We start from the raw sequence: 25,375 nt of genomic DNA on the forward strand, positions 1-25,375 counted from the left end.
ACTCCTCCCCTTTGCCTTCCAGTCCACGGCGAGTGGGATGTCTCAGAGCCTGCATGCAGAAAGCTAATTACAGAACCAGGAAAGAGTTCAGCATAACATTTCTTTACACAAACTGTCTGTTTAGCAATATGTAGCCGCTTGATGCTTGTTATTACTAACACAGATCCGGCTACTCCCGTCAGCACAGCATTTAAAGTCATGCAGGCTCATTTCCATCCAACGCTAACACGTATTCATGTAACATGCGGCTTCAGTGTCCTTTTCCAAAGACTCATTCCTGGCATGTCTTTCCCCATTCTAGCCTAGGAAGAGGTGTTTTAACCAATAGATTTTAAAATCATGTTTTGTTTATGTGTGAACGCCCTTCAAATAACTCTAGTTCAGGATTAGGCTTCAAACTATGTTTTCTGAATGCCCTTCATGTACTCTGTTTTAACCCAGTTAGGCTCTGAACTGCGTTTTTGACCCTCTGAAATTACAAGTTTGGTATGAACTGCTCTGTAACAGCTTTAAAAATGCAAAACTAGTAATACTGCACTATGCTGTCTGGAACTTAATTCGACTGTAATTCTGCTAGAAGACCAGGCACAGAACAGGGCTGGGCAGCATCTGATGTAGCACATATCCTAGTAACTTTCAGACATTTATGTAAATTGTATGGCTGTAGTAACTGAAATGTTTCTGAGACTTGCATAGTTGAATTATACATTTTACCTCCATCTGATTAAATTAATGATAAACAGATAATTTCAAAGTTTTTTTTTGTTTGTTTTGCTTTGTTTTAGATATGTACATTTATAATGGGCCTGCTCTGGCAAACGCTTTGGTGGGTTGATTAGGACGGTATTGCTGAGTAAACCTGTGTATACTTATAACGTTTTCAGAAGGAGCTCTGAATGTGTTTTAATTTTTTAAAAAAGGATGTAATTACGTCTGTACTGCGGGTAAACAAACCCAATCCCATCACCATGTTTTTGTGCTAATGACGGGCTCACTCCTACAGCCTTTTGTCAACCAACCGTCAATGGAAGATTACTAAAGACCATATAATTTTTAAAAGGTTTTATTTTAGCATTTCTGCTGTCACTAAGGATTAAACAGGCAAGTCAGATCCACTCTTGTTCCTGCTCAGCTTCGCTGTTTATCTGACCTATACAGTGCAGCATTGTTTAGCTTCTAGATAGTCTAAATGAATGCTTAGATTCAGAAAAAAAAAATGCTAACCTGTTTTAAGAACATCCATTGTTATTAGATTTTATACTTCTTTGAACAAATAATTTTTACTTACTAATTTCAGGTCAGTTGTAAACTGCGAATTAGCATCAGCTCCTAAATTAAATTGAAATGAGAGTTTGTTCAGAAATAATAATCAGAAAAAAAAATGCAAGTTTACAGTTATAATAATTTTGGAACATTTCTGTTTTGTCACTGATTTTGCAGATGGAGTTATAAGTGAGTTTACACCTTAGCAGACAAATTTGCAGCAGAATAGCGAGTAAGCTCTTTTAAACCCAGCACAGTTCTGTTCGTGTGAGACAGACATTCGGCAGAAGCGTTTGGGAGTTATGGTGAGTGATCGTTCCTCTGTAATACAGTTCCCTGAGCATCTTTACAAAATGACAGCTCAAGGTCTTAAATTACTGTCCTGCAGAGGAAAAAAAGGAGAAATAAAATGTTGAGTGGTAAGCAGCTGGAGCTGGGCATGTGAAAGATTCCCTCCAGCGTCTTTGGTCACCGGTGAGAGAAGCGCAACGCTCTGCGCTCGAAAGAGCATTACCAGGTTCGGCGAAAAAGGGTTAAACTTTCTGAAACCATGTAAATGCTGCAGGTTCTGAGCGGGCAAGGCTCCAGGATTTCTGAATGAATGTAGACTCAATTACTTTGAACTCCCTTGTTCTGCGCATTCCTCTTCGCTTAGTAGTGTTGGACCCATTAGGGGAGACAGGAGAAAACAAGAACAAATGTCGGGTCCCCGGCGGTCGGTCGGGAGCTTGGCGGGGAGGGGGCTTGGGAGCAGAGAAGCTCAGGATGGGTGGGAGCGGGGACGGGGTGGATGGAGATGGGCTCCCGGCTTTCCTAACTCATGGGCTTCGCCAGACATACCTCTGAGGGAAGGTACATGTGTTTTGCTGTCCTGGTGGGGAGGAGAAGGGCTGCAGTTGGTGGGGAGCTGTATGTGTGTTGTTTGGAGGGGCCAGGGAGGGTTGGGAAGATGTGGATGAGGTGAGGGAGGCCTGAGGACCTCAGCTGAACTGAGCCAGACTTGAAGCCATAGGATGATGTCTGACAATAATTTCAGGAGCTTTTAGCACATTCAGAGGCCTGTTCTGAGTTAGCAAATACCCACCTCATTTTTTCCTGTAAACTTAACTAGAGAAGTGGAAATAAATTTTCTTGCAAAATCAGTAGCTGTCTGTACTTTCGACCACCCATTGGACTCTATCTCCCCATGGGAAGAAATGTTTTTTTGTTCTTACTTTCGACTTTCAAAAGAGAGCCAATATGACCCTTTCACCTGAAGAAAGTAATTATTTTTCCTTTTCTGACTTTCCATTGCAAACAGGATCGCACTACCCACGAGGTACCATCTTAACTCATGACAGGCTTTGCAAATGCCACTTGCGCTATATAATACAGCACCACCACAACGAGGAATGTAGCGGGGTGACTTTCTGTTAAAGCAAATGTGGAAAATCATGAAACGATAGTCTATTGCTGCGTCCCTTTATCTGCTGCCGTTTCAGGACAAGCTTACAGAGGTATTCCCTTTGCTTATGCAAAGGCAAGCCCGGCTCCCGTTTTTCATTTAACTTTACCAAAAATACTTTGATAGACCCTGTGGAGAAAAGGATATTCTTCCTGAAATAACACATGGCACTCCCTAATTAGCTCAGCCTGGCATTTAGAGTAAAAATACACTTCATCTTGATTTCTTTCCCCTCATAACACGTCAATAGTCGTCCAGTTCCACCTTCCCGCTCTGGTGTGCAGAGTCTTACAATCAGGAAAATACCTCCAGTTCCCCTTGGACAAGGCTTTGTTGTGAAGCACGTACAGAAAGCGAGTTGTTTTATTTTTGCTAACCCCTCAGTATACCCTAAGAGAGTTGTGTAAAAACTTCCCATTCCCAGTGGAGCCCCTCAGCATGTTTTTGCCATGCAGCTGGAAGTGAAGAGCGTACCTTTCTGAACAAGCTTGGTGTTTTTCGTTACTGGAATTGAACTGGCACATCATGTCAGGTAGAAACATTCTCAACAGACTGACTCCAGCATCAGAGAACTGGATTTCACATTTTTTTTAGAAAATAAAGATATAAAAATAGCAAACAAGCCAACTCCTCTATTCCACAGGCCAAGGGAGAGCCACCATTCCAAAGCTTTGTACACACTTTATATTTATAAAATGAGTGGTGTACTCAAGCTTCTCTTTTGCACGGTTAAAATGAGGCAAAACTTTTAAAGTTACGTTTGAAGTTTGCTGAAATTACTAAAAGCACCCAGATGCAATTGTAGTTGTGGTTTGTTTTTATCCTTTAGCTAAACATATTTTTCCTCCACTGCAAGATGAATAAGTTAGAATAGCAGTGAAGGTTTGTGACAACCAAATGAAGGTATGTAAACTTACCCACAAATAACCTTTGAAAAAAAAAATGCAGCAACAGGTAAAGATCCTACCATGTCTGCATTTTCTGTGTTTTGACCTGAGTCAGTCTGCACTGTATAAAGCCTAATTACAGATTAATTATGTAAATCTGTCTATGCAGAGATCTGTTCGAGTATTTTCGCTCCAGTTTAACTTGAGCATGTGTGTATACACTGGCATGCATCAGTCTGATTTGCTATTTATCAAGGCCAGTGCTGACTTGGTGGAACAGATGCTTCTAGATGGAAACTTCAACTGCTCATTACTTGAATTCTTGGATTAAGAATCATCAACCTGTCTGGAGGAAACAAGACCATCTTACTCAGTAGCTGAACCCAAGCTTTACTTGGATTTTAAGGATTCTTAATAACTTTAGGTAACAGTGTCATATTTATCGGTTTGAGGTACGTATTTCAGTATTCTCAGATCACCTGAGAAGAGGAAGTACAGAAAAACTTTTATTGTTTCCAGCCCCATTTTTTGACCTCTATAAGTTTAATGCATATCTGAACTGGAGGCTGTTTATTACAACAGGCCTTTTGGAGAACAACAGGTCACTGACTCAGCTTTAGGAGACGAGTGTTTCCTGTAGTTTCATCCCTTGTCATACAGCCGCTCAGCTCTGACTTGTTGCACGGTAGGGCCAGAAACTACCACAGCATGCTCCTTAAGCACGTCATTTAATTATTTATGTACTACTAGCGCAGATGGAAATCTTGAAAAAGGGGTAATTACATGAGATTAATTAAAAAGGCTACTTTGAAAATAACATCCAGGATTTTTAGGAGGGCAGTTTGCCTGTTGCTTGAAGTTTGATGGGAACCCCCACCACTCTTTTCTTCTGCCTCCCCCGTGCAATACGGAGTCTGCCCGCTTTATAAAAGCAAATGCTGTTTGGCAACATTTGTTAGTGCTGGGTGGTCCTACGCTGATGTTTAACTGCTTGAATACATGAGACAAACTCACATTCTTTGCTACTAAAGAAAGCGTTTTTGGCTCCACAGTGTTTACGCCGAAAATTTGTTAACAAACACGAACTGTAGAACTGCCGTACTTGCATGTTCTGGCTGAAGTCTCCTGATCAGAGAAATAACGTGGAGTGGTTTGGGTTTTGTGAAATGCTGGTCCGCCAGCTGGGGAAGTGGAGCCTTTGAAGGCTTGGACGTAGTAGAGGGGATGTTCTGGCTGGACGGGCTAGGAGGGCATTAAAGCGGTGACACGCTACTTGTTTAACAGTCCCAAGGAGCATAATGAAGTAGGGCAGCGAATACTCATTTGGAACTAAATCCTGACGTCGAAAGCAAAAATAATTAAGGGATGTGGTCAGAAAAAAGAAAAAATCCTTCACCTCTTATGCTGTGTGCTTTCAAGCAGGGGAAGAAAGGATAAGCTGCTTAATCAGCTGCCTACAGCGTGCAGAAGGAAGATCTGGGTGGCTTTTGAGCAGAATATCTGCTGTGTGATATCTCACACAGACCTCTCGCTGCAGACCCCCAGAGACCACTTCGGCTCTCCAGAGATGCTCATGACCCTGTGTGGCCATGTCCCTCATGGTACCTGAACTGCCTTATTCAGAGCAAGGATAGGAACCTAAATTTCAGTGGGTCACGTAGCTGTACCCTTAGCGGTGCAGCAGCAGAGCTCATGCTACTGGTGCTAATGTCTTCACAATTTCTAAAATTACGCAGTAGTCTCTGTACCCAAACAGTCTTGCATCCAGCACAGCAGAAATCCGCACTAGACACGGTTATAACTATTAGATCTGACAACGGGTCAAAAAAAAGGGAAGCTTTTGGTAGACATCCCAAAATGATTATTTAATTGTACCGTTTGTAATCGGCAGAAAGGACTGGAACAAAAAGCTGTTGACTTGGTGATTTAAAAAGGCTAATTTGACAAAGCTGAAATAAATAGTAGGCTTAAGTAGTGACCAGTGAGTAATTAGGCAGAGCATGAGTGATGTGAGTGTGGTCCTCAAAGTCTACAATCCCACAGAAGCTGGTCAAAACAAAACACCCCTTCCTCTTTCCTTCTGCCTCTTTAGAGGGCATTTGGTAAAGCAGTTATAATTATAGATACTCAACAGCTGGGAAAAGAACTAGTAACAGCAAATATAATTTTGACAGCAGTGATTGTGGAAAAATAATATGGAGGAAGAGAGATGCCTAAGAAGTCAATGACCCCACATTGAAAAGAACATCTAAAACCAGTCCATGCTATGTATTAAGAACCCTACCAATTGTCTGGTTTTAGCTAAAACACATAGAACTGTTGATAAGCAAGGAGAAAAACATGCTAAATATTCCTGTGCTCTAGTAGAGTAGATAATGTATTTGTATCATATGATAATGACAAAATATTTTCCATTTCAACAGTAATTCAAGAGCATATTAAAACAGCTACTATTAATGGTCTTAGATGAGTATGTCTGGATAACTTCACACCAAGAATTTTAAAAGAGCTGGTCAGTGAGCTCTCAGGATTAATATTCAGTAATTGTTAGGATATTAGACACGTTCCAGAAGACTGTTAGGAAAGCTAGAGTTAGAACCAATACTAAAAGAAAATGTAAATTAAATAATTTGGGTAATTATAAATTTGTATTGTGACATTAATTTGAGCAGCTTAATGTTAATAATAAATGTGGGGATTTATTAAAATAGAAAGATAATATAATTTATGCCACTCGGCATATGCTTATGAACAAGTCCTTGTTGAACTCCCTTTGAATGAAGATTGTCACAAAAGATAAGAGAGTTTATGCAAAACACATTTTTGTGAAGGATATCACTTGATTGAGCTCAACATTTTTGACTAAAATTCCTAATTGGCAAGTCTCAGCTTTTTTCAAATGGAATATTGCCAAGTTGGTGTATAAGGTCTTACGGGGCTTGTTTTTTAACAACAAGCTATTTATTTTTTTTTAAAGAAAACATAATAATTTATTAATTTTATTCAGGAGATTAAGTGTGAGGGAGAAATAAATACTGAAGATGGGAAATCTGTCTACTGAAACAAAAAATCCCTAGATTCCTTGCTATGTTGGATGCTTCAAGACTATACATCTTCCAGTATAGATATATATGAAGACATAAAAATGTTCTGGGCTTAATAATGGCTAGTTAGCTCAAGACGATTCCTCAGATGCCTGAGAAGGATGTAAATCTCATATGCCTAAATGGGTGAACCTCATGCAGAGCTGTTACACTGTCACTGGTGAGGATGTTTTACTGAAATCCTCAATCTTTTTGAGCATCCACAGTTCAAGAGTGGGTGAAATCCACTCTCACATGCTCGGCTGTTGGGTCTGCACCCACTTGTGTCTACTGAAATAGTCTGTCTATAGCTGATGAGGAGGGGCGGGCCTCCAGACAGAGGCAGACCCTGCGTGCCTCTGAAGGCCTTAATTCTGTATTGACCATGCAGTAAACTGAGGAGCTCATTTTAGGAATGCAGGTTTCACTCTTTCCTATCTATGTTCCCCCCCCCCTTTTTTTTTTAATTAAAAATAAAAAAGCTTCTCTAATGAGTTTCAACTTTTTGCCAATAGGCTTGCTTTTCTTAGTTACCCCTTGAAGAGTCCTAGTAGTTCATGAGCAGAAGCTCACAGACTGATGGACGCTGCTTTTCAAGGACTTCACACTTAAAACAAGTTCAATATAGATGACTAAACAGAGCAGGAGCTATAAGAATGGATTCTTTGAGCTATCAGATCAAGATCTGTCAAGGTTGGAGGCTAGATGGCTGGAATTAATCCTACACAATTTCAATCTAGGTCAGTTGCCCAAAGTGAGGTTGCTTGAGTATCACTAGTTTTGTTCCAATGGATCTTTTTTGCTAGTATTTGAGAATCACTCTGAAGCAGCTTACAGAGCACCAATGGCAAGCCCACCATAGCTCAGGGATTCCTGATTTAAGTAAGCTGGTATTGTGGGGGTTTTTTGCTTCATTTTTGCTGTTGTGTTCCACAGTTTCACAAACTGTTCAGAGGACACAGCGCATCTCAAAGAAGCACAAAGAATTAGGTAGTATCTCGTGTCTATCTAAACAGTATGCCCCTGGGGGGGTGGAAAGAAATAAAAGGGAGGGGAAAGAGAAAAAAAAAAACAACCCCAAACAACCAAAAAAACACATCAAGAAAAAGAAAACAAAAACCAAAACTAAAAAACAAAAACAAAACCCAAGGCCCCCACAAAACCCAAAACAAACCGCAAACAGACAAACCAAAACCAAAACCCAAACCAGTAGGAAGGAACCAGCCCTTCTGCCATCAGGAACAGCTGCAGCAGCAGCAAAAGGAGGATTTTCAGTCAGAGGATACTGAAATTACGACAGGGTTCTCTCTTGCTTAATGGTAAGGGTAATAACTCAGATGACCATGACATTCTTCAACATATCTTAGTGGCTTGATTGACAGATTTTGGAAAAAAAAGAGGAAGTTTAGGAATGAGCAAGTAATTTCAAAAACTGACAAGAGCAAGTACTGACTTTCCATGCATCAGTCTCAAGAGTAAGTGAGGTTTTACTTCCACTGAAGACACATTAAACATTGTTCAACAGTGAGCTGAATAACTGGATGTCTCTTATCAGGAAGGATAACAGCAAAGTAGAGATTACAAAACCCCACCTCAGGCTGCAGGAGAAGGGTGAGTCAGGAGTTTGAAAGTTGCTTCCCATTAAAGTTTCAGAAGGTGTACTTGATTTTTCATCCCAATCACACCACAGAAGAGGAATGTGATGAGAATATTTAAAAGCCTGATCTTAGTCAAAACTCCAGGAATCACAGAATGTATTCAGACTCACCAGTGAAGCTAAAAACTCACCAGAACATCTCCTGTATGTAGAGGCCATCACAAAGGTCTTAGTTGACCGATACAGAAGATGAATGAACCAAATGCTACCAGCCTCAGAGACTCTGGACCTCCACTACGAGAAACCTGATCACCCTTGATAAAATGTGGCTGCACAGGAGTCCTATCTCCTGTTCCCCTGGGGGCTTGCAGAGCTGGAGACAATATCCATCTTGCTGGATGGGGAAATTATGTATTTCTAATCATGTACTGTAATAAAAAGGCACAACTGCATCCCCCTTCATGGTTTCTCTTTGCCTCACGGTGATCTCCTCCCATCAGGGAAGCAGCTGCCTCCACACAGTTTGTCTAGTTGCATTTACTTAGGTAAGGTATGGTCAGAAAACGAGCAATTTACCAACACAGGAACAGTCTGGAAATAAGATGATATGGGAAAAATGACAGTGGCTATCAGTGATGACTTGTGTCTATTTGCAATAGGGCTTTAGAACTGACATTTATGTATCTAAATGCATGTGCACAGAAATGTCCCTCTTCTCAAATAAGTAACATAAGTAAGATGTCCATTAAAAAAAGAGTCAATCAAATGTCACAGAAAGTGAACTGTCTGATGACATAGGACCATATTACAGATCTCACCTTAGCTTAGGAAACTATTTTATTCCCCTGAGCTGGAAATGCATTCGATTTCAAAGTCTTTTAGAATGTGTTTAATTTCAGTTCTCTGACATCTATTTAGTAGATTATGTTAAATAATATACAACATAGTTAAACCATTAATTAAAACAATGTTGCTTTTTTTCCTCATTATTTTCTGCCTTTCTTAAAATATTTAGAGCCTGATCAACAGAAGTAAATATTTTTTTCAGTGAGAAAAACATGAAATACTTTGTTAACATATTGGCACTTGCAGCTTAAAGTGTTACATTATTTTTTACAAATCATGCTGTAAAAAAATAGCAACACAATATGCAGCAAAATATTCAATCTAGCTCTTCCTACACTTATTGTAAGGATATTAATTTATTCAGGTAATGAAAGATATTATTTTCCAAAAAGATAAAGTTAAATTGCAATCATCTGTTAAAACCAGCTTAGCCATTTTCCACTTGTAATACACTAATAATTTTTTTAAAGTTCACCTTTTCATAATTTTTGAAAATGCTTTCTGAAATATTAGAAATGAAAATAAACAAGTAAAAATAAATGTTTACTTTCAGAACAAGAGACCAGATTAAAAAAACCTTCCTCCATCTTAAGGATATATTTTGTTTGTTTGGTTTTGTTTTGTTTCACTAGAGATGCTCCAGATAAGAATATTTACATGCAGAACGTTCACATTTGACCCATAAGTATTCTTGCTGCTGGATGACTTAATGAAAGCCTGGTCAATGTCTGTTGTGTTATGGTATGAAAAACTGCAGTTCATGAACATATAGCCCATTTCAAATGCATTTACCTGACCGGTTCGTAAGATGCTTAGTTAAGCTATGGAAGCTGCTTACGCATGAACGCGTAACTGATGTGGCAAGTTGGATGAGGCAAGACTTAAACAACACATCTTAATTCATGTGCCGCTTGAAAGATATAAGTAAGATAAAGGAGAGGAAAAGTTGATTAAATCTTTCAACAGAACGAGGCTTCTTTCTCTCTAGATTGCATATTGATAACTTTGTAGAGTAACAAAATACGAAGTGTTTTTTTAGTGATTAGAAAAATCTTGCTTCTGTGCTATTCAAGAGTAAGGCCTAATGATTCACAAATCTGGCACACAGTATTGGGTACAAATTGCCATAAATTACTACGTAACTGCATGTAATCTGCGGAAAAAAAAAAAAACAAAATCCGTATTTTATTGCGCTGGAGAAACAAACTAATATTAAAACATATGTTTTGGCCCGACTGTGAAAAAAATCACATCTTGTTCTACACGTTTTAAAGTGTTTCACCACACAGCACTACATTTTCCCAGATTTTAAGTCTTATATTCAGATACGACTTCACTGAAAAGAGAAGAAAGGAAAAGTGGAGGGACAAAGAGGAGGTGAACTCTTTTCCTTTGCTCCACTGCCAGATCCTGTGAGTAGAGCAGGCTGCAATTGCACAGACTCTTTTGTTGATACCACATCTGCATCCATCCCTTTTATTTTAAATCTTACATTAAAATAGTGAAGTTCACCTCTGGGATAATTATTAATCACAGTGGGTTAAACCAGCTTGTTCCACTATGTTCTATCAGCAGAAGCATTTTGCAATGACCCATTGCAGCACTTCCAATCCAGGTGACGCTATTTATAGTATGAAGCAGTGGCAATAAGCTTTCACGGTATCTAATTTAAGAAGAACAAAAAAAGCTCTATGTTCTTTATCCCAAGGACATTGTGGTACCATTAAACTAGTCTCATGTCAGTGTTTCTTTCAAATATATCACACAGTGTGATGAAATGCCTGTTTCCGTCTCCTCTGAATGCAGGAGTGAAAACTGCTCACAGAAAGCTCAGCAACAGCCAAAGAAGTTGCAGCTTCACACTGAATTATGCAACGTAAGGAATTCCTCTCTCTACAAATACTTTGTTAAACATTAATGTATTATATTTTTATATTGCCACCCTCCATCAAATGCTATGGCCCCATAATTTGCTTTATTGGATTATACCTACTCTCGCTGGCAACCCGAAACTGAAAAGTAAGAGCTAACCTTTGCAAAGTTAAGTGTTGAAGTAGTCGTGGTATCTACACTCTCCAAGATTTGTCTAAGGTTGCTCATTATTTTATGAAGTTAGGTGCTTAGGAATGGGATAAATAAAAACTAGAAAATGGATATTTTTAAAGCAGACATCGGAAAACTAAGAAGGAAGAGGCATATATGAAATTCAGTACCCTGTCAGTACTGAGGAGCTTTATGGAGTCTGTAGGAGGTGCTTCAAGCTGACAGACTGGAAGCTCTGAATTTCATCCTAGCTGTTCTCTTTCCAAAGGTGAAGGTCGCTCCTTTCTTCAGAAATGCTGCCATCATCATCTTCCCTAAAGTTAACTTTGGTGAACACTCAAGGGAGATGATCAGATTCAATGTTATTCACCACCTGAGGAACACGGTAACATACCCAGTTCCCTATGGAAGCATCATAATGACTACAGAGCACTGTAGCCTTGCCAGTTCCGTTCAGACCAGGTCCCAGTTTCTGGTCCAATAAATGCATGTTCAGGATGATGCTCGTTCTTATTACCAAACCCAACAATTGGTATTTCACACAGAGTGGAGCACTGTCAGTACCATCATCTCTCCCTGTAGAAATGGGACATGGCATTGCCGGGACTAGGACCAGTATAGGTGGTCACTGAGAACGCTGGTCAGTCTGTACTTTTGGTACTTCCATAGCTCAGTGGCACCAAAGCAGAGTTTTAAGAACCTTACTGCTACATCTTTATGTTTTCAGAAATCAGATAGAAGCAATAAGTAAAAAGAACACAGAAAATCTCCTACGTGAAAGAATAACAAAACACACAGCTGAGAAGGTGGATCAGGTATTCCTGTCTCCAGAAACATCCAGTGAATCTGAAAACTTGCATATTAAAGATATTGTATATTTTAATGAAAACTAGGGCTGTCATTCAAATCACTGACTGTGGTGCTGTCTGCTGTTGGCTCTTGGGGAGTTTGCACCTTTCTGTCATGAACCTGGCGATTCTTGGGGACAGGAGAGTAGATCAGACAAGCCCATGAAAATGATGCAGTATACAGCAGCCTTTATATTTTTTAAATATAATTAATTTCAAGATACTTCGTTGGCATTTCAATCATAATCAAAAGCACCTTAAGCATGGATGTTCACAGAAAAAGATATTTTACTTTGTATTAAAAATAAATATGATTAAACCCAAATAATTTAACTTATATTTATGTTTAAAATGTGTATTTATATATAGTATTTCAGTCTATAACTACAGAAGAATAATAGTAAATCATTAAAGTTCTTGATGTTACTGCAGCTGGAAATGTAAGAACTTTATGTACCGTTTATTTCTTTGCAATTTCACAGAGTTTAATGGATTGAAAATACTCTGTGCTTGTCTTTAAGTCATTCAGCTATCTCAGAATTACCACCATGGTGTAAAACTATTTCACAAACGTTTCAGCCTGTACGGATTAGAAACAGCATGTCAGAACGAAAACCCGCTATATTTTGTAGGATCGTGTGTTGGGTTTTCGTCGACATGAGCTCTTGTCTGCTCACTGAGGTTTCCCCAGGGCACGTTTCGGACCGTCCCGCTGTGCAGGACACCCCAGCTGTGCACCCAGATTAGCCCGCGGAGGTTTCGCGGGGTTGAGAAAGAAAGGTAAGTGCCCTCCTGCTGCTTGTAAACACTGTTATTGTTCTCCGCTCCCTGCTGAATGGAACAAATGCAATTCTGCTAAGTTAATTACTGCAATAATGAAAGAAATGACACAAAATGACGAGGAATGTGCTAATTCAGTAAGACTCAAGTCATTGATGTGTTAGTCCCTTTACTGCTCGTTGTTACTTCCAGGCACGTACTCCTGTACTCATAAATACTGAGTGGATTTGGGGGACTTAGTATTTGAGTAATAAGTTAATAAAATAAAGATTAATGTGTAAGAAGTGGTGCCTAATGATCTCTTAGGAGAGCTCTGGTCAGTACCTGGGACCTGAACACAGATCATCTGTGATGAAGTATCTGAAAAAAAGGACTGAGGATATTTCCTTCCCAATGTCCAGGAATGAAAACTCACTGGAATTTTATTTTCATGCTAAATCAATTTAACTCCTGAGAAGGAAAAGGTGGCAAGTGAATAGACTGCACCAAAATATTGTATTTTTTTTACGCTTACGCTCGTATCACAGAGGAGGTGAGTGATATTGATTTTTGTGTGAACGCCTTACAGGCAGCTTCAGGTGACAACCTGTGAATCTCTTTACAGGGCTCCACTGGCAGTGGGAGCTCTGTGCTTGGAAACCAGAGGCCAGTGAAACGCAGAGTGACAGGTCTCCTGTGTGTGTGGCGCTACACCAGTGGTGGGGTTTGGGCACAGAAATGACCCTCTCTCAAGGTCTCGGAGAGAACTTGGTGGGAATATGTCCAGCTCTTTATAGAAAAGGGCCACAGCACTTAGGTAACGATCCTGTTTTAAAATCCACATATAAATTCTAGATGACAACTCCATAATAGAAGTCAAGCACTGCCCTGACAGGCTCCACCTTTTAATAATACACAAATAAACAAATTCTTCTAAAGAGCTGAATAAGAAAGCAAAAGAGAAAGTCTTGCATGCTGCAATACTTATGTCTAAAATCATGATAAAATCTAGTGCTGGGAATTGCTAACAATTTCAGCTACAACACTGAATAATATAAGTAATGCTGCTTCTATTTAACCAAAAGGAAAAATGAAAAGACTTTCATTGAAATGCAGTCATAAATTCCATCCATGAGACTTTTCCTGCAATTAACTTACATTTACTGATCCACTACTCCTTAAAAGAAGCATTAACACAAAGACTTCAATTATTCGTGGTCAAACAAAGTTGATTCTATTGCTTCAATCAAAGCGGCATTCTCTCTTACAGCGGTTATTTCTGTAGTATCTTCAAAAAGGGCACATAGTCTATGAAAACATGTAAGTTTCTGAGTAAAAGCTGTTTCCATGATCAATCGTAACTTTTTTTTTTTCATCTCATACTTCTGTCTTTTTCTGCTTTCATGGGGATGAAACTTTCTGGGGCTTTTTATACCCTTCATCCTTTAAAGTGTAAGCTGGTATTTATTGCTATGGAAAACTTACGAAGAAAGAAACCCAGCGAACTCTTCAAAATGAACTCTGTGGAACAAAGTCGGTGGTTCCTGTGCTGTCAGCAGAGGGCTTAAAGAGCTGCCGAGGGTCTCATGTCCATGAGCCGTACCTGCTTCTCTGGCTGCTAAAAGTTCCTGCAATACCCGCCACTCCGTGATTCCCAAGTGCTGCCCATTCCCGCCTGCGATGCCGCCCCCCAAGAGTTCGCACCTTGTCCTGCTGCTGGTGGCTGCCCAGCTTCGGTCTGACATACCCGCACTGGAACTGCCTTAATTAAGCGACAGAAGTATGCGTTTTAAAGGTCAAGAGTTCCCAATCAATCCCAGGAATTTAAGAAGGGGATAATATTGCCCAAAGACACTAAGCAAAACTTGATCTTCTGGAGATACTTGTTTCATTTGCAAAGGTCGAGAATGAATGCAGATTCTCCATATTCTTTGGTATAAGAAAATAACATGGATGCATTCCTTTGGCTCTGTAAATCTGGCACGTGTTCTATTAAATGTAATGTTAACAGGGAGATAAATTCTTTCCTCAGTGGATCTCCCTAATGGGAGCAACCCTGAGAGATGACAGGCAGCTACAGACTCAAACTGCTGTGCATAATTCTGTTTGCAAATAAACATGCAACAGATCGACAACTGATTGAGGCATATACACAATAACATAAAGATTTCTTTAAAAAGTCTTTTTTTCTAGGAAGTCATGCTCTCTGAGTCATGTCTTCCAAAGACACAGAAGTTGATGAATACACACCAGGAGCAAAAGAATTTGATTGAACCATCTTGCAGATGTCAGAGGTTTAGCAGAGTTGGTGTTCCTTTCTTTTGCTGGAACTGGATATCATACACAAGGATAAATGAAACAGAAAATAACAGCTAAAGTGTAAGAGGCAGCAAATTGTATCCCAGGGATACTGACAAATATTCAGACAACTAATATTTGGATTTAAAGTTGTTCCTCTTTTGTAAGGTTTCACCACTGTTTTGTAAAAGAAGTCTTGAAGGGGAAGAAGACTACAAATGCCAATAAGATACCATTTCTTTGCCTAGGAAATATTCTTTGCCAAGGAAATATTCAGAAACCATGATGCCAGCAAAGTGTGACCACAGAATTCAGCAACAAGCCTTAAAAGTTTAAGTCCTTATTAAAAAAAACAATTTCACGTTTTCAATTTTTTCCTCAAACAAAGTTTGATACTTTATAGCTTTGTTGCTTCTAGCAAGAGACAGAAAGGTGAGAAAGCAATTAATACTCTTAGAAAAAAAACCCTAACCTGCTGTAAACCAATTCTCTTTCCTTCTTTCCTTTTCAGCTCATATACTTATGAAACTTATCACTTAAGTAACACCAACCTAATGGACCAAGAAACAACAGTGCATAGAGATTTTTCTCTCTTTGCTCCCTTTTGTTTGAAAAAGAGGAACTGAGGATGATTATGTGGGTTGGGCATTTAAGTCACAAGTTGCTTACATGCATGACTCCCCTTAGAAATTTCTCTCTGCTTCATTATTTTTGACTCATGCATCGTTGACACAAGGTCTACTACAGTGGGAAACTGCAAAGATCGTTTCATGAAGAAGAATTTTGGCATAATTTATTTGACAACTACGTTTGTGGGAAATAACATCAGTAAAAATGATGTACAGGTAATGCAACTCAACCTTTTCATTACTTAGAGAGCAAAAAGGTTCATTAATTTTTGCTGTAAGGCATTTCGCATTTGAGTAATTATTTAAGTGACATTTTAGCTTTCACATGAAAAGCTTAGAAGGTGTCCTCCTAGATAATTAATTACAGCCTTAGAGTTTAGTGAGGAGACACAGGAAAAATACAAAGTCTTCAACTGGAAAAAAAAAATACATACCGAGTAGATCTACACATGGACTGCATGAATTACAAGAATTTACCAACAGCATTATCAGTATATGTTCACAAATTACTTTTACTTTTGCAAATTTAAAGATGGACCTTGTTAGTAATTTTCTAAAAAAAACCCCTTTGCCAGAATACATCTCTTTGTCATGTGAAGAACTGTTTAAATAGCAATAAAATTTCACCACAAATCAGCCTGATTTTCTGTCAGCCTTCCCAGAAAATCACACTGCCTGGAGGACACAGAAGTTTACAATGTACAATTCATTCTGGAAGCATCAGAATGTTCTTGTGTGTTGTATTTCCACAGAAGAATTAAACACTTTGTGTCTTTTGGATGCTAAGAAATAAATGAATATCACTATCTTACATTAGTATATTTAGCAATATTGCCATAGAGTAATTTAGGTTGGACAGAGATTCTGAAAATCACTCATCTAGTCCATCTCAAAGTCAGGTCCAATTATACCAGGTTGCTCAGGACTTGGTCCAGTTAAGTTCTGAATATCTAGAAGGATGAAGATTCTACCACCTCTCTGGACAACCTCTTTCAATATTTTACCACCCTCACAGTAAAAACATTTTTCGTAATAGCTGAATTTTCTAGTGGTCTGTCCTGTGTCCAGTGTCTCCTACTCTATTTCTGTGCACCTCAGAGAGGAGGTTGCCTTTGTACCATCCCATTAGGTAGCTGGAGACTGCAATAAGTTTCCTCCTAACCCCTCTGTTCTTAACAAGTCCAGTTCTTTCTGCCTCTCCTTCTACATCAGGTGCTCCAGCCCCTGGTCATCTTGGGGAATCTCTTCAGGACTCACGTCAATATGTCAATGTCTGTCTTGAACCAGCCCAAAACTGGATGCAACACTCCAGATGTGGTCTCCCATGCACCAAATAAAAGACAAGGATCTCTTCCCTCCATCTGCTGGCCATCCTGTTGTTGATACCAGCCAGGATGGGTGGCGTATTGCTGAATCACGTTCCATTTGTCGTCCACTAGACCTTGAGGTCTGTTTCTGCCAAGCTGCTTTCCAGCCAGTACTGGCATATGGGGTCTCTTCCTTCTAGATGTGGGGCTACAGTTGCTTTTGTTTAACTTCATGAGGCTCTTGTTGAACCAATTTCCAGCCAGTTGAGGTCCCTCCGAGACCCTGCCCTCCAGTGTACAGCCTACTCCCCCAAATTTAGTGTTGCCTGTGAACTTGTCGAGGTACGTTACTCTTCGCTTGTTGCCAGTTGGACGTCACATTGCTGATCACATTTCCTCGAGCTTGGTGTGTCAGCCAATTTTCCACCCACCTTATAGTCCGCATCTCACCAATTTGTCTACAAGGATACTAGAGGAGAACAAATTGTGAATCATTGAGATTCCAACTAGTATCTTGCCTAAAATAGCTCACAGTCCTTCTAGATAATACAGTGTACTAATTATTGGGTGATAAAAGATAAACAGGACAGTCAGGGAAGTTAAACTAGGGACTGTGAATCATATAAAATGTCTATCACAAATTACAAAATTAGTATTTGCATATAGGAGCTGTTTCCCATGAAAGACATGTTAATGATTCTATTCACATAAAAATTCAAGTTAGATAAAACCATAGACTTCAGGAAACCAAAGTTTATTCAGGAATGTCTGTACAGATAGATTTCTGAGCCCAAAGGTTTCTGTATTTTTTCCCCCGTGAACACCAGTTAGTCTAATAAAAGATATTAACTCTGTCTATGCACTTTGGCCTTCCTCACACAATGATAATTTTAATCCTGTGACATGCAATTGCTAGCCTTATAACCTCATTCTCTCAGAATTAAAAAGAGAATAAAAATAAAGAAATAAAGAAACTGAAGCTTACCTGGAACAGAGAAAGTACTGCTGTGCTTCAAAATGCTGTTTGGAAAATAAATAAAAGTGAATCTACGAATCATAAGCTTGAAATAGTTCAATATTATATAGTAAAAAAATACTGTTCATGTCCAGGTAGGAACAGCAAATCAGTTGAAGAGTTATTATCATGGAAAAATGAGGTAAGAAAAAAGAGCTTTGTCTTAAATGAAATCTGAGCAGTATTTTCAGTACACAGTCACTTAAACAATATTGTATATATTTATGTGACATACAGAAATGTACCATATGCAGTGAAAAGTGCTTTAAAATATTGGAGAGCTTTTCTATATTCTAAGTAGACGGTGGAGTGGAATAAATAAACGGACTGTGTTCTTGGAAGACGTGGCTTATTTTCATACAATGAAATATGGCACGTTACCCATTTCACCATTACATGCTACAGTATTCACACATCATGGTTTGATTTTCATTATTACACTGATGTAACTACGCAAGAGCAAGTGTATATAGCCCATTAAGTATCCGTGCTGATAATTAAGATGTATTTTATTGCTTCTTTAGAATAGTTTTAATGCCTGTTTGGTAGAACAAGTGATATGAAACAACAAACTATACAAATCAAGGCTGATAAGAAATGAACTTTTTTTTCCACCTGACGCGAAATTCCTTCATAGAAAGTAGGACATAGTCTAATGCCAACTGATGTATATTTTTGAAATTTCCATGAGCCAGAAAAGTTGCAAGGAATGTGGCATGAAACACAGGATCCAAGAAAAACAATATAAAAAGCTGAAACATGCATGAATTTGAACACTCTGAATAACACGCCCTTTAACTGCCCAGATTATAAATGTGTACAATATGCTGGTGTTTATTTATATTTTAAAATTCAAATATATGTTAGTAAAATCGTTGCATGCATTATTTCCACATATTTTATTCACATGACAGGTCTAAAAATTATTTTATGAAGCATAAGACCGTTTGATAGATATAAAAGACCAATTAAAAATAAAACAGTTGTTTGCTTTTACGATAAAAAGGGCATCATCATGGTGAAAATAACTTTCTTCAAAGAAAAGCTCCCCAAAGAATTATTTTGAATAATTTTGGAAAAATTTTGGAGAAATGCTACGGTGAAGTTTTCTTCTGTAGTTTCTTGTACCATACGGGTGCCTCTTTATTTGTCTGTAAAATAAATAACGTTTTAATTGTGAGACAGTGAAAGTCAGAAGAAAAACACGCAATCTACAGTGTCTGTTTCCTTCCTATATAGTTCACAGTGATAATTGAATTATTTGCTTAAATGTAAATAAATTAAAAACAATTTAAGGTTATTATTACTACATATCTGTATTAAAACCTCCCTATTTCTAGGTTATAAAAAGCAGATTATACAGTAAGAAGTAAATGATTTGTTTTAACATATCTATCACAATGAAAACATGCATCAGCTGTGCTGTAAATAGATTTCATTTGAAATAGCATCATCTGTCTTTTCTATTTGAGAACAAGATGGAACTTAGAAAAGAGATCTTAGGTGTGCCATATTGACCAACACTTTATGCAGAAATATAGTTCTTAAAAATATATAATTAAAAATAAAATAATTCTGCAGTTTTCTGACAGCGTAGAGAGTATTTGAATCACAAATAATTCTCTGTGAGGAGCTTAGCCTTGCCTTCATAGTCCTATGGGCTACTGCTACACAGTCAGGATTTCATAACATTTTTGTGGCAAATTCAGTGGCTGCTTGTATAGAGAAATAAAACTAAAGAAGTGGAGGTGGAACAAGGTAAGGACTATTCTGCTTCAGGGTTGGGTATAACCTCTTGCATTAGTGGGCACTGTATCTTTTGTCTGTCGTCCCTAAACTTGTCGGTTTCTAGTTCTGTTTTCTCTCTGCTCTCTATTCATTCTTTCCTCCAAGACAAAATAACCATTCAATTTAAAATTTGACTTTATTCAGCTGGCCTTATGGTGGGGGTCCTCATCACAATCTCCATCTTTTTCTCATTTAAAGATTTCAGTTACAAAAATAAATCTGCTCTATTTGTTCAAGCTTTTAAGATTCTAGAAATTGAGCTAAACTGGCAGGATTTTCGCAGGACTACTAACTTCTTTCCCCATATAAGCAGAAAGTCTGCCATCTGCCTATTTTCGATCCCCTACTCCAAAGTCTGAAAAGATTAGAACTTCTCAAAGAGAAATTGGTCACAATTTCTAAATGTAAAAACATTATTTTTTCTAGATTCCTACACCATTTCTGTATCCGCAAGAAAGACAGGACAGATTAAACACTGAAACCCTGGATCGTCTACACAACCTAATTATTAGCTCACATATTTGCTCTGGTTTGGATCACTGAATAGCTCTGTCACAGACCAAGTTTGGACAGTATGAGAAAAGACTATGGGTGAGATAACCCTGAGTATGCCCGTGTTTAGTCTCATAACACTATCCAAGCAAATTTTGAACCCCTAAAATCTCCAAAAGCCCTCACATCACATCTAAGAGTTGCGACCATTTCCTATGTTTTGTATTATAAAAAGAGCATCTGATGTCCTGCAATACAAACTTCATATTGTTTAAGACACTGAATTTTAAAGTCTTCATCAGGAAAAAAAATAGTGTGGCAACAAGCACTCTATTCTAGGGAATAGTAGCCTCAAGAAGTCATGATTTAGTTTGTGACTCAGCATTGCAACTTTGCTCTCTTAAATTTATCATTTCAGACATAGTCATAGTCAGAAACTTCTAAACCATTTTAATGAAGCTTTCAAACACTAGAGGCACTAAATCTGAAGCAGGCCACTTGAAATGTTTAAATCCAAGCATTTAGTTTCTAAAGGAATAAACGAGGGTTTTATAATATCAGGCATCCTTAGTAACAGAAGTGATATCAATACTGGGCATGTATTTTTTAATATCTGTTTAGATGTACACACATTAATATACATGTATACATGAATATAATATACATAAATATACCTCTTTCCTCACTCCTGCTCCTAAATATATATATGCACACAATCAACCCACACATGATCAGGGTAGATTTAAAATTGTACACAGAGTCTGTGGATTCCTTCAGCTATTAAAATATTGCTCACCACTCTTAATATTGCAATAGCATAATGTCATTTAAAAAAAATCTAGTTTGCTGTGAATTTAAGATGCAGAAACTACCAAATAGCTACGTAACATCATAAACTGTAACTTGTCTTCTCAAGATTGACCATTCCCATAGAGAGATGCAAGTATTCAGCTAAATTAATTATACATTCCCTTGAAGTATGAACCACATTTTTCTTTTTAAAAAGTGAGAATTATCAAAAAAAGCTTATGGCACTTAGTCTTAGCATGGTACTTACAAATAATGTTGGCTTAGGAGTAAATACATTTTCTTCCTCAGGTTCCAGCAGCAGTTTCACTGAAGGGTTTGATCTGTTTTTTGCTGTTGCGCTTTTTACATCAATATGAGACAGAGGTAAATTTTGTTCATAGCGTTTACCATGTAGACTAATTAGAATCTGTTTCATTGTGGCTAGTTCCTATAAAACCACAAAAGAACAATGCTAAGTTATTCAGTAAAATTACATTTGAACCTATTAAATATTTATTTGTTAATAATAGATTTACGTTCAAACTAAATGTGTAAGTGGATCAGTAAATCTAACAAGCATGAATATATGCTTGCCATAATTAATTAGATTACTAATTGGACACTAGTAAAAGTAAGAAAGGCACATAGGATTTATACAACTCAAATTTTGTATTGCTTAAAGGCTGTAAAAGAGAACATTTACTGTGTAATAAGGAACCCACTATCTCTTTTAACTTAAGCTGCCATTTAATTTAAAAGAATACTTCTCAATTTATTTTGTCAGGCTGAGGGAGTTTACAGATCTAATTTCAATGACCACGACAAATTGTACTGTTGAGCACTAGGTCTTGCACGGAAATCTTACAAATACATTACTAGAAATATGTATGTCTTTATATATAGATCAGAAAAAAAAAAAAAAAAAACAATGAAAAACTTATGAGGACCTACAGTAAAAATGGGATCAAAGTGGAAAAGAAAAGGAAACTTCAAACATGGGAAAAGAAAAACAAAAACATAAAGAAATGCAAACTTTTTTTGGCTATTCTAATAATTTGCTTTGTAAAAAATTTGGATTAATTAAAAAGAAACCTTTTCTTACTACGTAGCTGAACAACACCGATTACTCAAAATTACAGTAAAGTGAGAAAGAACATAATATTTTGTGACTTTAACTGGACATCTTCTGTTCTCATCTTGCATCACCATGTGCCAAACATTCTCTCCCCGCACATAAAATGGGTGTAATCACTATAAGTTACAGAATTTAAAGTATTATTTAGTAGTATTATTTATTGCATTATTATTATTTAGAGCATTCATTATTACAGCACTAGAATGGCATTGTCAGTAGAAAAGCCTTTGAAAGTAAGTTTTAAGACAATCTTACATTTTTTAAACTATTAATATTTTTGTTTGCTTGCTTTTTACAAATGTTGCCATCTTCAATAAGCAATACTGTTAATGTATTAGCATTCTATATATATAACATTCTATCTTATCTCTCAACCAGAACAGGGTAACTCATATTTATAGCTGAATGACAAACATTTGTCGTATCTTACCTATTTCTTAATACTTGCCAGAAAATTACATTGATGCACGTTCTATTTTCATTGCATTATTAGTACCGAGTTCAAAAAACCCGTCAGCCTTCTAAAACATTCCTGCCATACACATTCTCTCTGTCCACTGCTGCCTTTAATACGAAATTTAAAGTCAAAACAATCATGTTGTTGCCTTTAAACTGTCCCGGACTAACTCGGTTATATGAATGGATGTTACACACCACAGACCAGCTTTATTGAGTGTACAAATTGTTCTTGTATCTCAGTCATTTAATATTAACTATTTGCATAATTCAGCCATGTGCGGTGGCATGTTGAAACAGCATGACTGCGGAGCAGCTGTTTGAAAGGACTGCATAGCTGGTGCCAACATGTTTTTCAAAGTTGTAAACTCTGCAAAGATGTTGCCAAAGCGACACATAGACAGAATTTCTTGATGAAAATAACTCCAGCAAGTATACAGCAAGTAAATACACCATCACAGGAGATTACAGTGTACCTAAGCGACGTTTTTGACAAGCGGTGTTCCTCTACTTAAGCTGCGTTTTTCTGTGGACCAAATAGCTTCACATTTGAACAAGGCAAAAGCCCAAAACTGGCACGCAGATTTATTTCAGAAACAGAGCTGAAACCTGTATGTGTCGGGTCAAATTCTCTTGTGTCAAGATCCACTGGGCAGCCTAAGGTCTTCTCTGCTCTGCAGAATCCGTCCTGTACTTGACAGCCCTGTCTGTTTCCAGACTTGGAACAGGCTCTGGAGCGGCAGCTCTCACACGAGCTTCCCCTGTGACAGGAGAATTCTCCAATGTGAAGCTACGGGAAGGAATGTCAGGGAGTGGGGATGACAAATTAGCCCACAATGAATAAAATACTTTGGCATCACAGCCAAATTTATCACGAGAATTTAGCGAAGTTGCTTTAATATTTGTTCTAAGATCCTTCCACATTTAGTGAGAAAGACCTTAACAAACTTGGCAAAATAGCACAGGAAACACTGAATCCAATCAAATCATTGGTATGCGTACTGCTAAACAAGAAAAGAAAATTAGCCCAGCATGTTTGCAAAAGATGTGCTGTTTTCAACCAAGGAAATACTGAAAACTTCTGTCTTGAACTGCAATACTTTTACCCATCTCTTTAGTTTCCTCTGCTCCTGAACACGATTTTAATTCTTTGCTTTTCTTTTAAAGTCTAAACAAAGAGTTATTAGTACTGCTTGCTACTGTTAGCATGCTACCATGAGTCAATAATACTTTCCAATCCTAAAAACTGGCAAGTTGGTCTAGAAAGCTAGGAAGGAAAAAACAGCTCTGGAGCTTGTGCTTGAAGAAATACATGAACTTGTGCCAGTGTGAACAGGACCTTGAGAAAAAAAGGGAATGTAGGTGTGGGGTTCAAAATACATGGGAAGAATCTTTTGTGCGGAAGGACATGTATTAGTTTCAGGATAAGCTAAGGAAAGGAAGGTGTGAAATGAATTATTAAAACTTGTATATACTTCTACTGTGTCACATCCAGAGTCTTGTGTCCAGGCAGAGCTGTGCAAACTGTTTACTGAGAGTATTGACTTTGGTTACTCAGTGCATTGTAGAAACAGTTTTGGTAAAGCTCTGCATGTCCCAGTTTCTCCGTGGAGGTATTTGGTCCTGGCCATGCTGGCTCCTGGACGTATAAGCAAGTTGTGCTGTGCAAGCCACGTCACTCTGTAGAGGCTTCCAGGTCTGAGGGCTTTGGCTTTGGAAAGCCACACAGCAATCCTTCTTGGGAGGACTATGAGTACTAACACCTCTGACGGGATTCACCCGGCTCCTTTCTGTGCTGGTTTTGCAGCTTTGGTCCCGAACTTTGGGCACACAAGCACCCGCTCCTCGCTTACACAACATTCTGTGGGGACGTGGCAGTGCAGATACACGGAAAACAACACAGTTAGCAAGAACAGGTGGGTTAAGATGAAACAAGGAAAAAATTAAAGTATGCAGCTGGCACAAAAACACTGTTTACGTATAATGAGTCTCACCCATATAAACAAGTATGAGGGCTATACTGTATTATTAAATGTTTTGAAAGTCTGTCTACAGAAACCTGGTGAATTTTTGTTAAGGATGCTAGCCTGCTCTGCCTACCAGCACAAAGGCCAAAAAACAAGGTAATGAGCCGTGTGACACATTACCTAGGATTTAATTCAAGCTTATAACACCTGCATTTATGTGTCTAAACTTAAGTATCTACACATGAGCTAGGAATCTAATTTTCCATTACAGGCAGTGTACATTGGAAAGTCATTCAACTCATCCAGAAGTGTGTTGGCTGAATGGTGTTGGAACAAAGCTGCCCATATTGATTGGGCTGCTGTTGACTATAAAGCGAAGTTAGATGCTTACCTCGCTGCAGCCACCTCCATTTAGGTATCAAAATCTAGTGGTCATAAGCTGAATCCATTTCTCACCTCACCATCCTTATAATTTACTTTTCTCAGCCCTCTACTTCACCTAAACCAACTTTCATCCTGAACAGCCAATGTGCAATCCCCTCACACACATATCTGAAGTACTGAATTGCTGTGTTAATAAGAACTGCATTTTTAGAACAGGCATTCACACCACAGATCGTGTAAGCTTTCCTAAGCATACATAGATTCATACACTAGAACAATCTAACATCCTGTATTGCACTTACTTATGGACATTAATTCACATTTAATGAAGATTACTTGAACTAT

The 25,375-nt window shown here is 38.1% G+C and overlaps 1 protein-coding gene across 3 annotated transcripts in view; it reads right to left on the reverse strand.

Moving 5' to 3' along the window:
• Window positions 1-17,519: 17,519 nt before the first annotated feature.
• PIBF1 (progesterone immunomodulatory binding factor 1) overlaps window positions 17,520-25,375 on the reverse strand; it is a 118,876-nt gene continuing 111,020 nt past the window's right edge. For 2 of the 3 annotated variants that reach the window (XM_082054197.1, XM_082054198.1), the window contains exons 17-18: window positions 21,357-21,536; window positions 17,525-19,170 (exon numbers count right to left, since the gene is read on the reverse strand). In XM_082054197.1, the coding sequence (XP_081910323.1) occupies window positions 19,114-19,170; window positions 21,357-21,536 (237 nt within the window). In that variant the 3' untranslated portion in view covers window positions 17,525-19,113. Of the gene's footprint in view, window positions 19,171-21,356; window positions 21,537-25,375 lie in introns of all 3 variants that reach the window. The other variant, XM_082054199.1, reaches the window with a different exon arrangement.

This window comes from Streptopelia decaocto (assembly GCF_964273445.1).
Source record: "Streptopelia decaocto genome assembly, chromosome: 1".
NCBI classification, from domain to species: Eukaryota; Metazoa; Chordata; class Aves; order Columbiformes; family Columbidae; genus Streptopelia; species Streptopelia decaocto.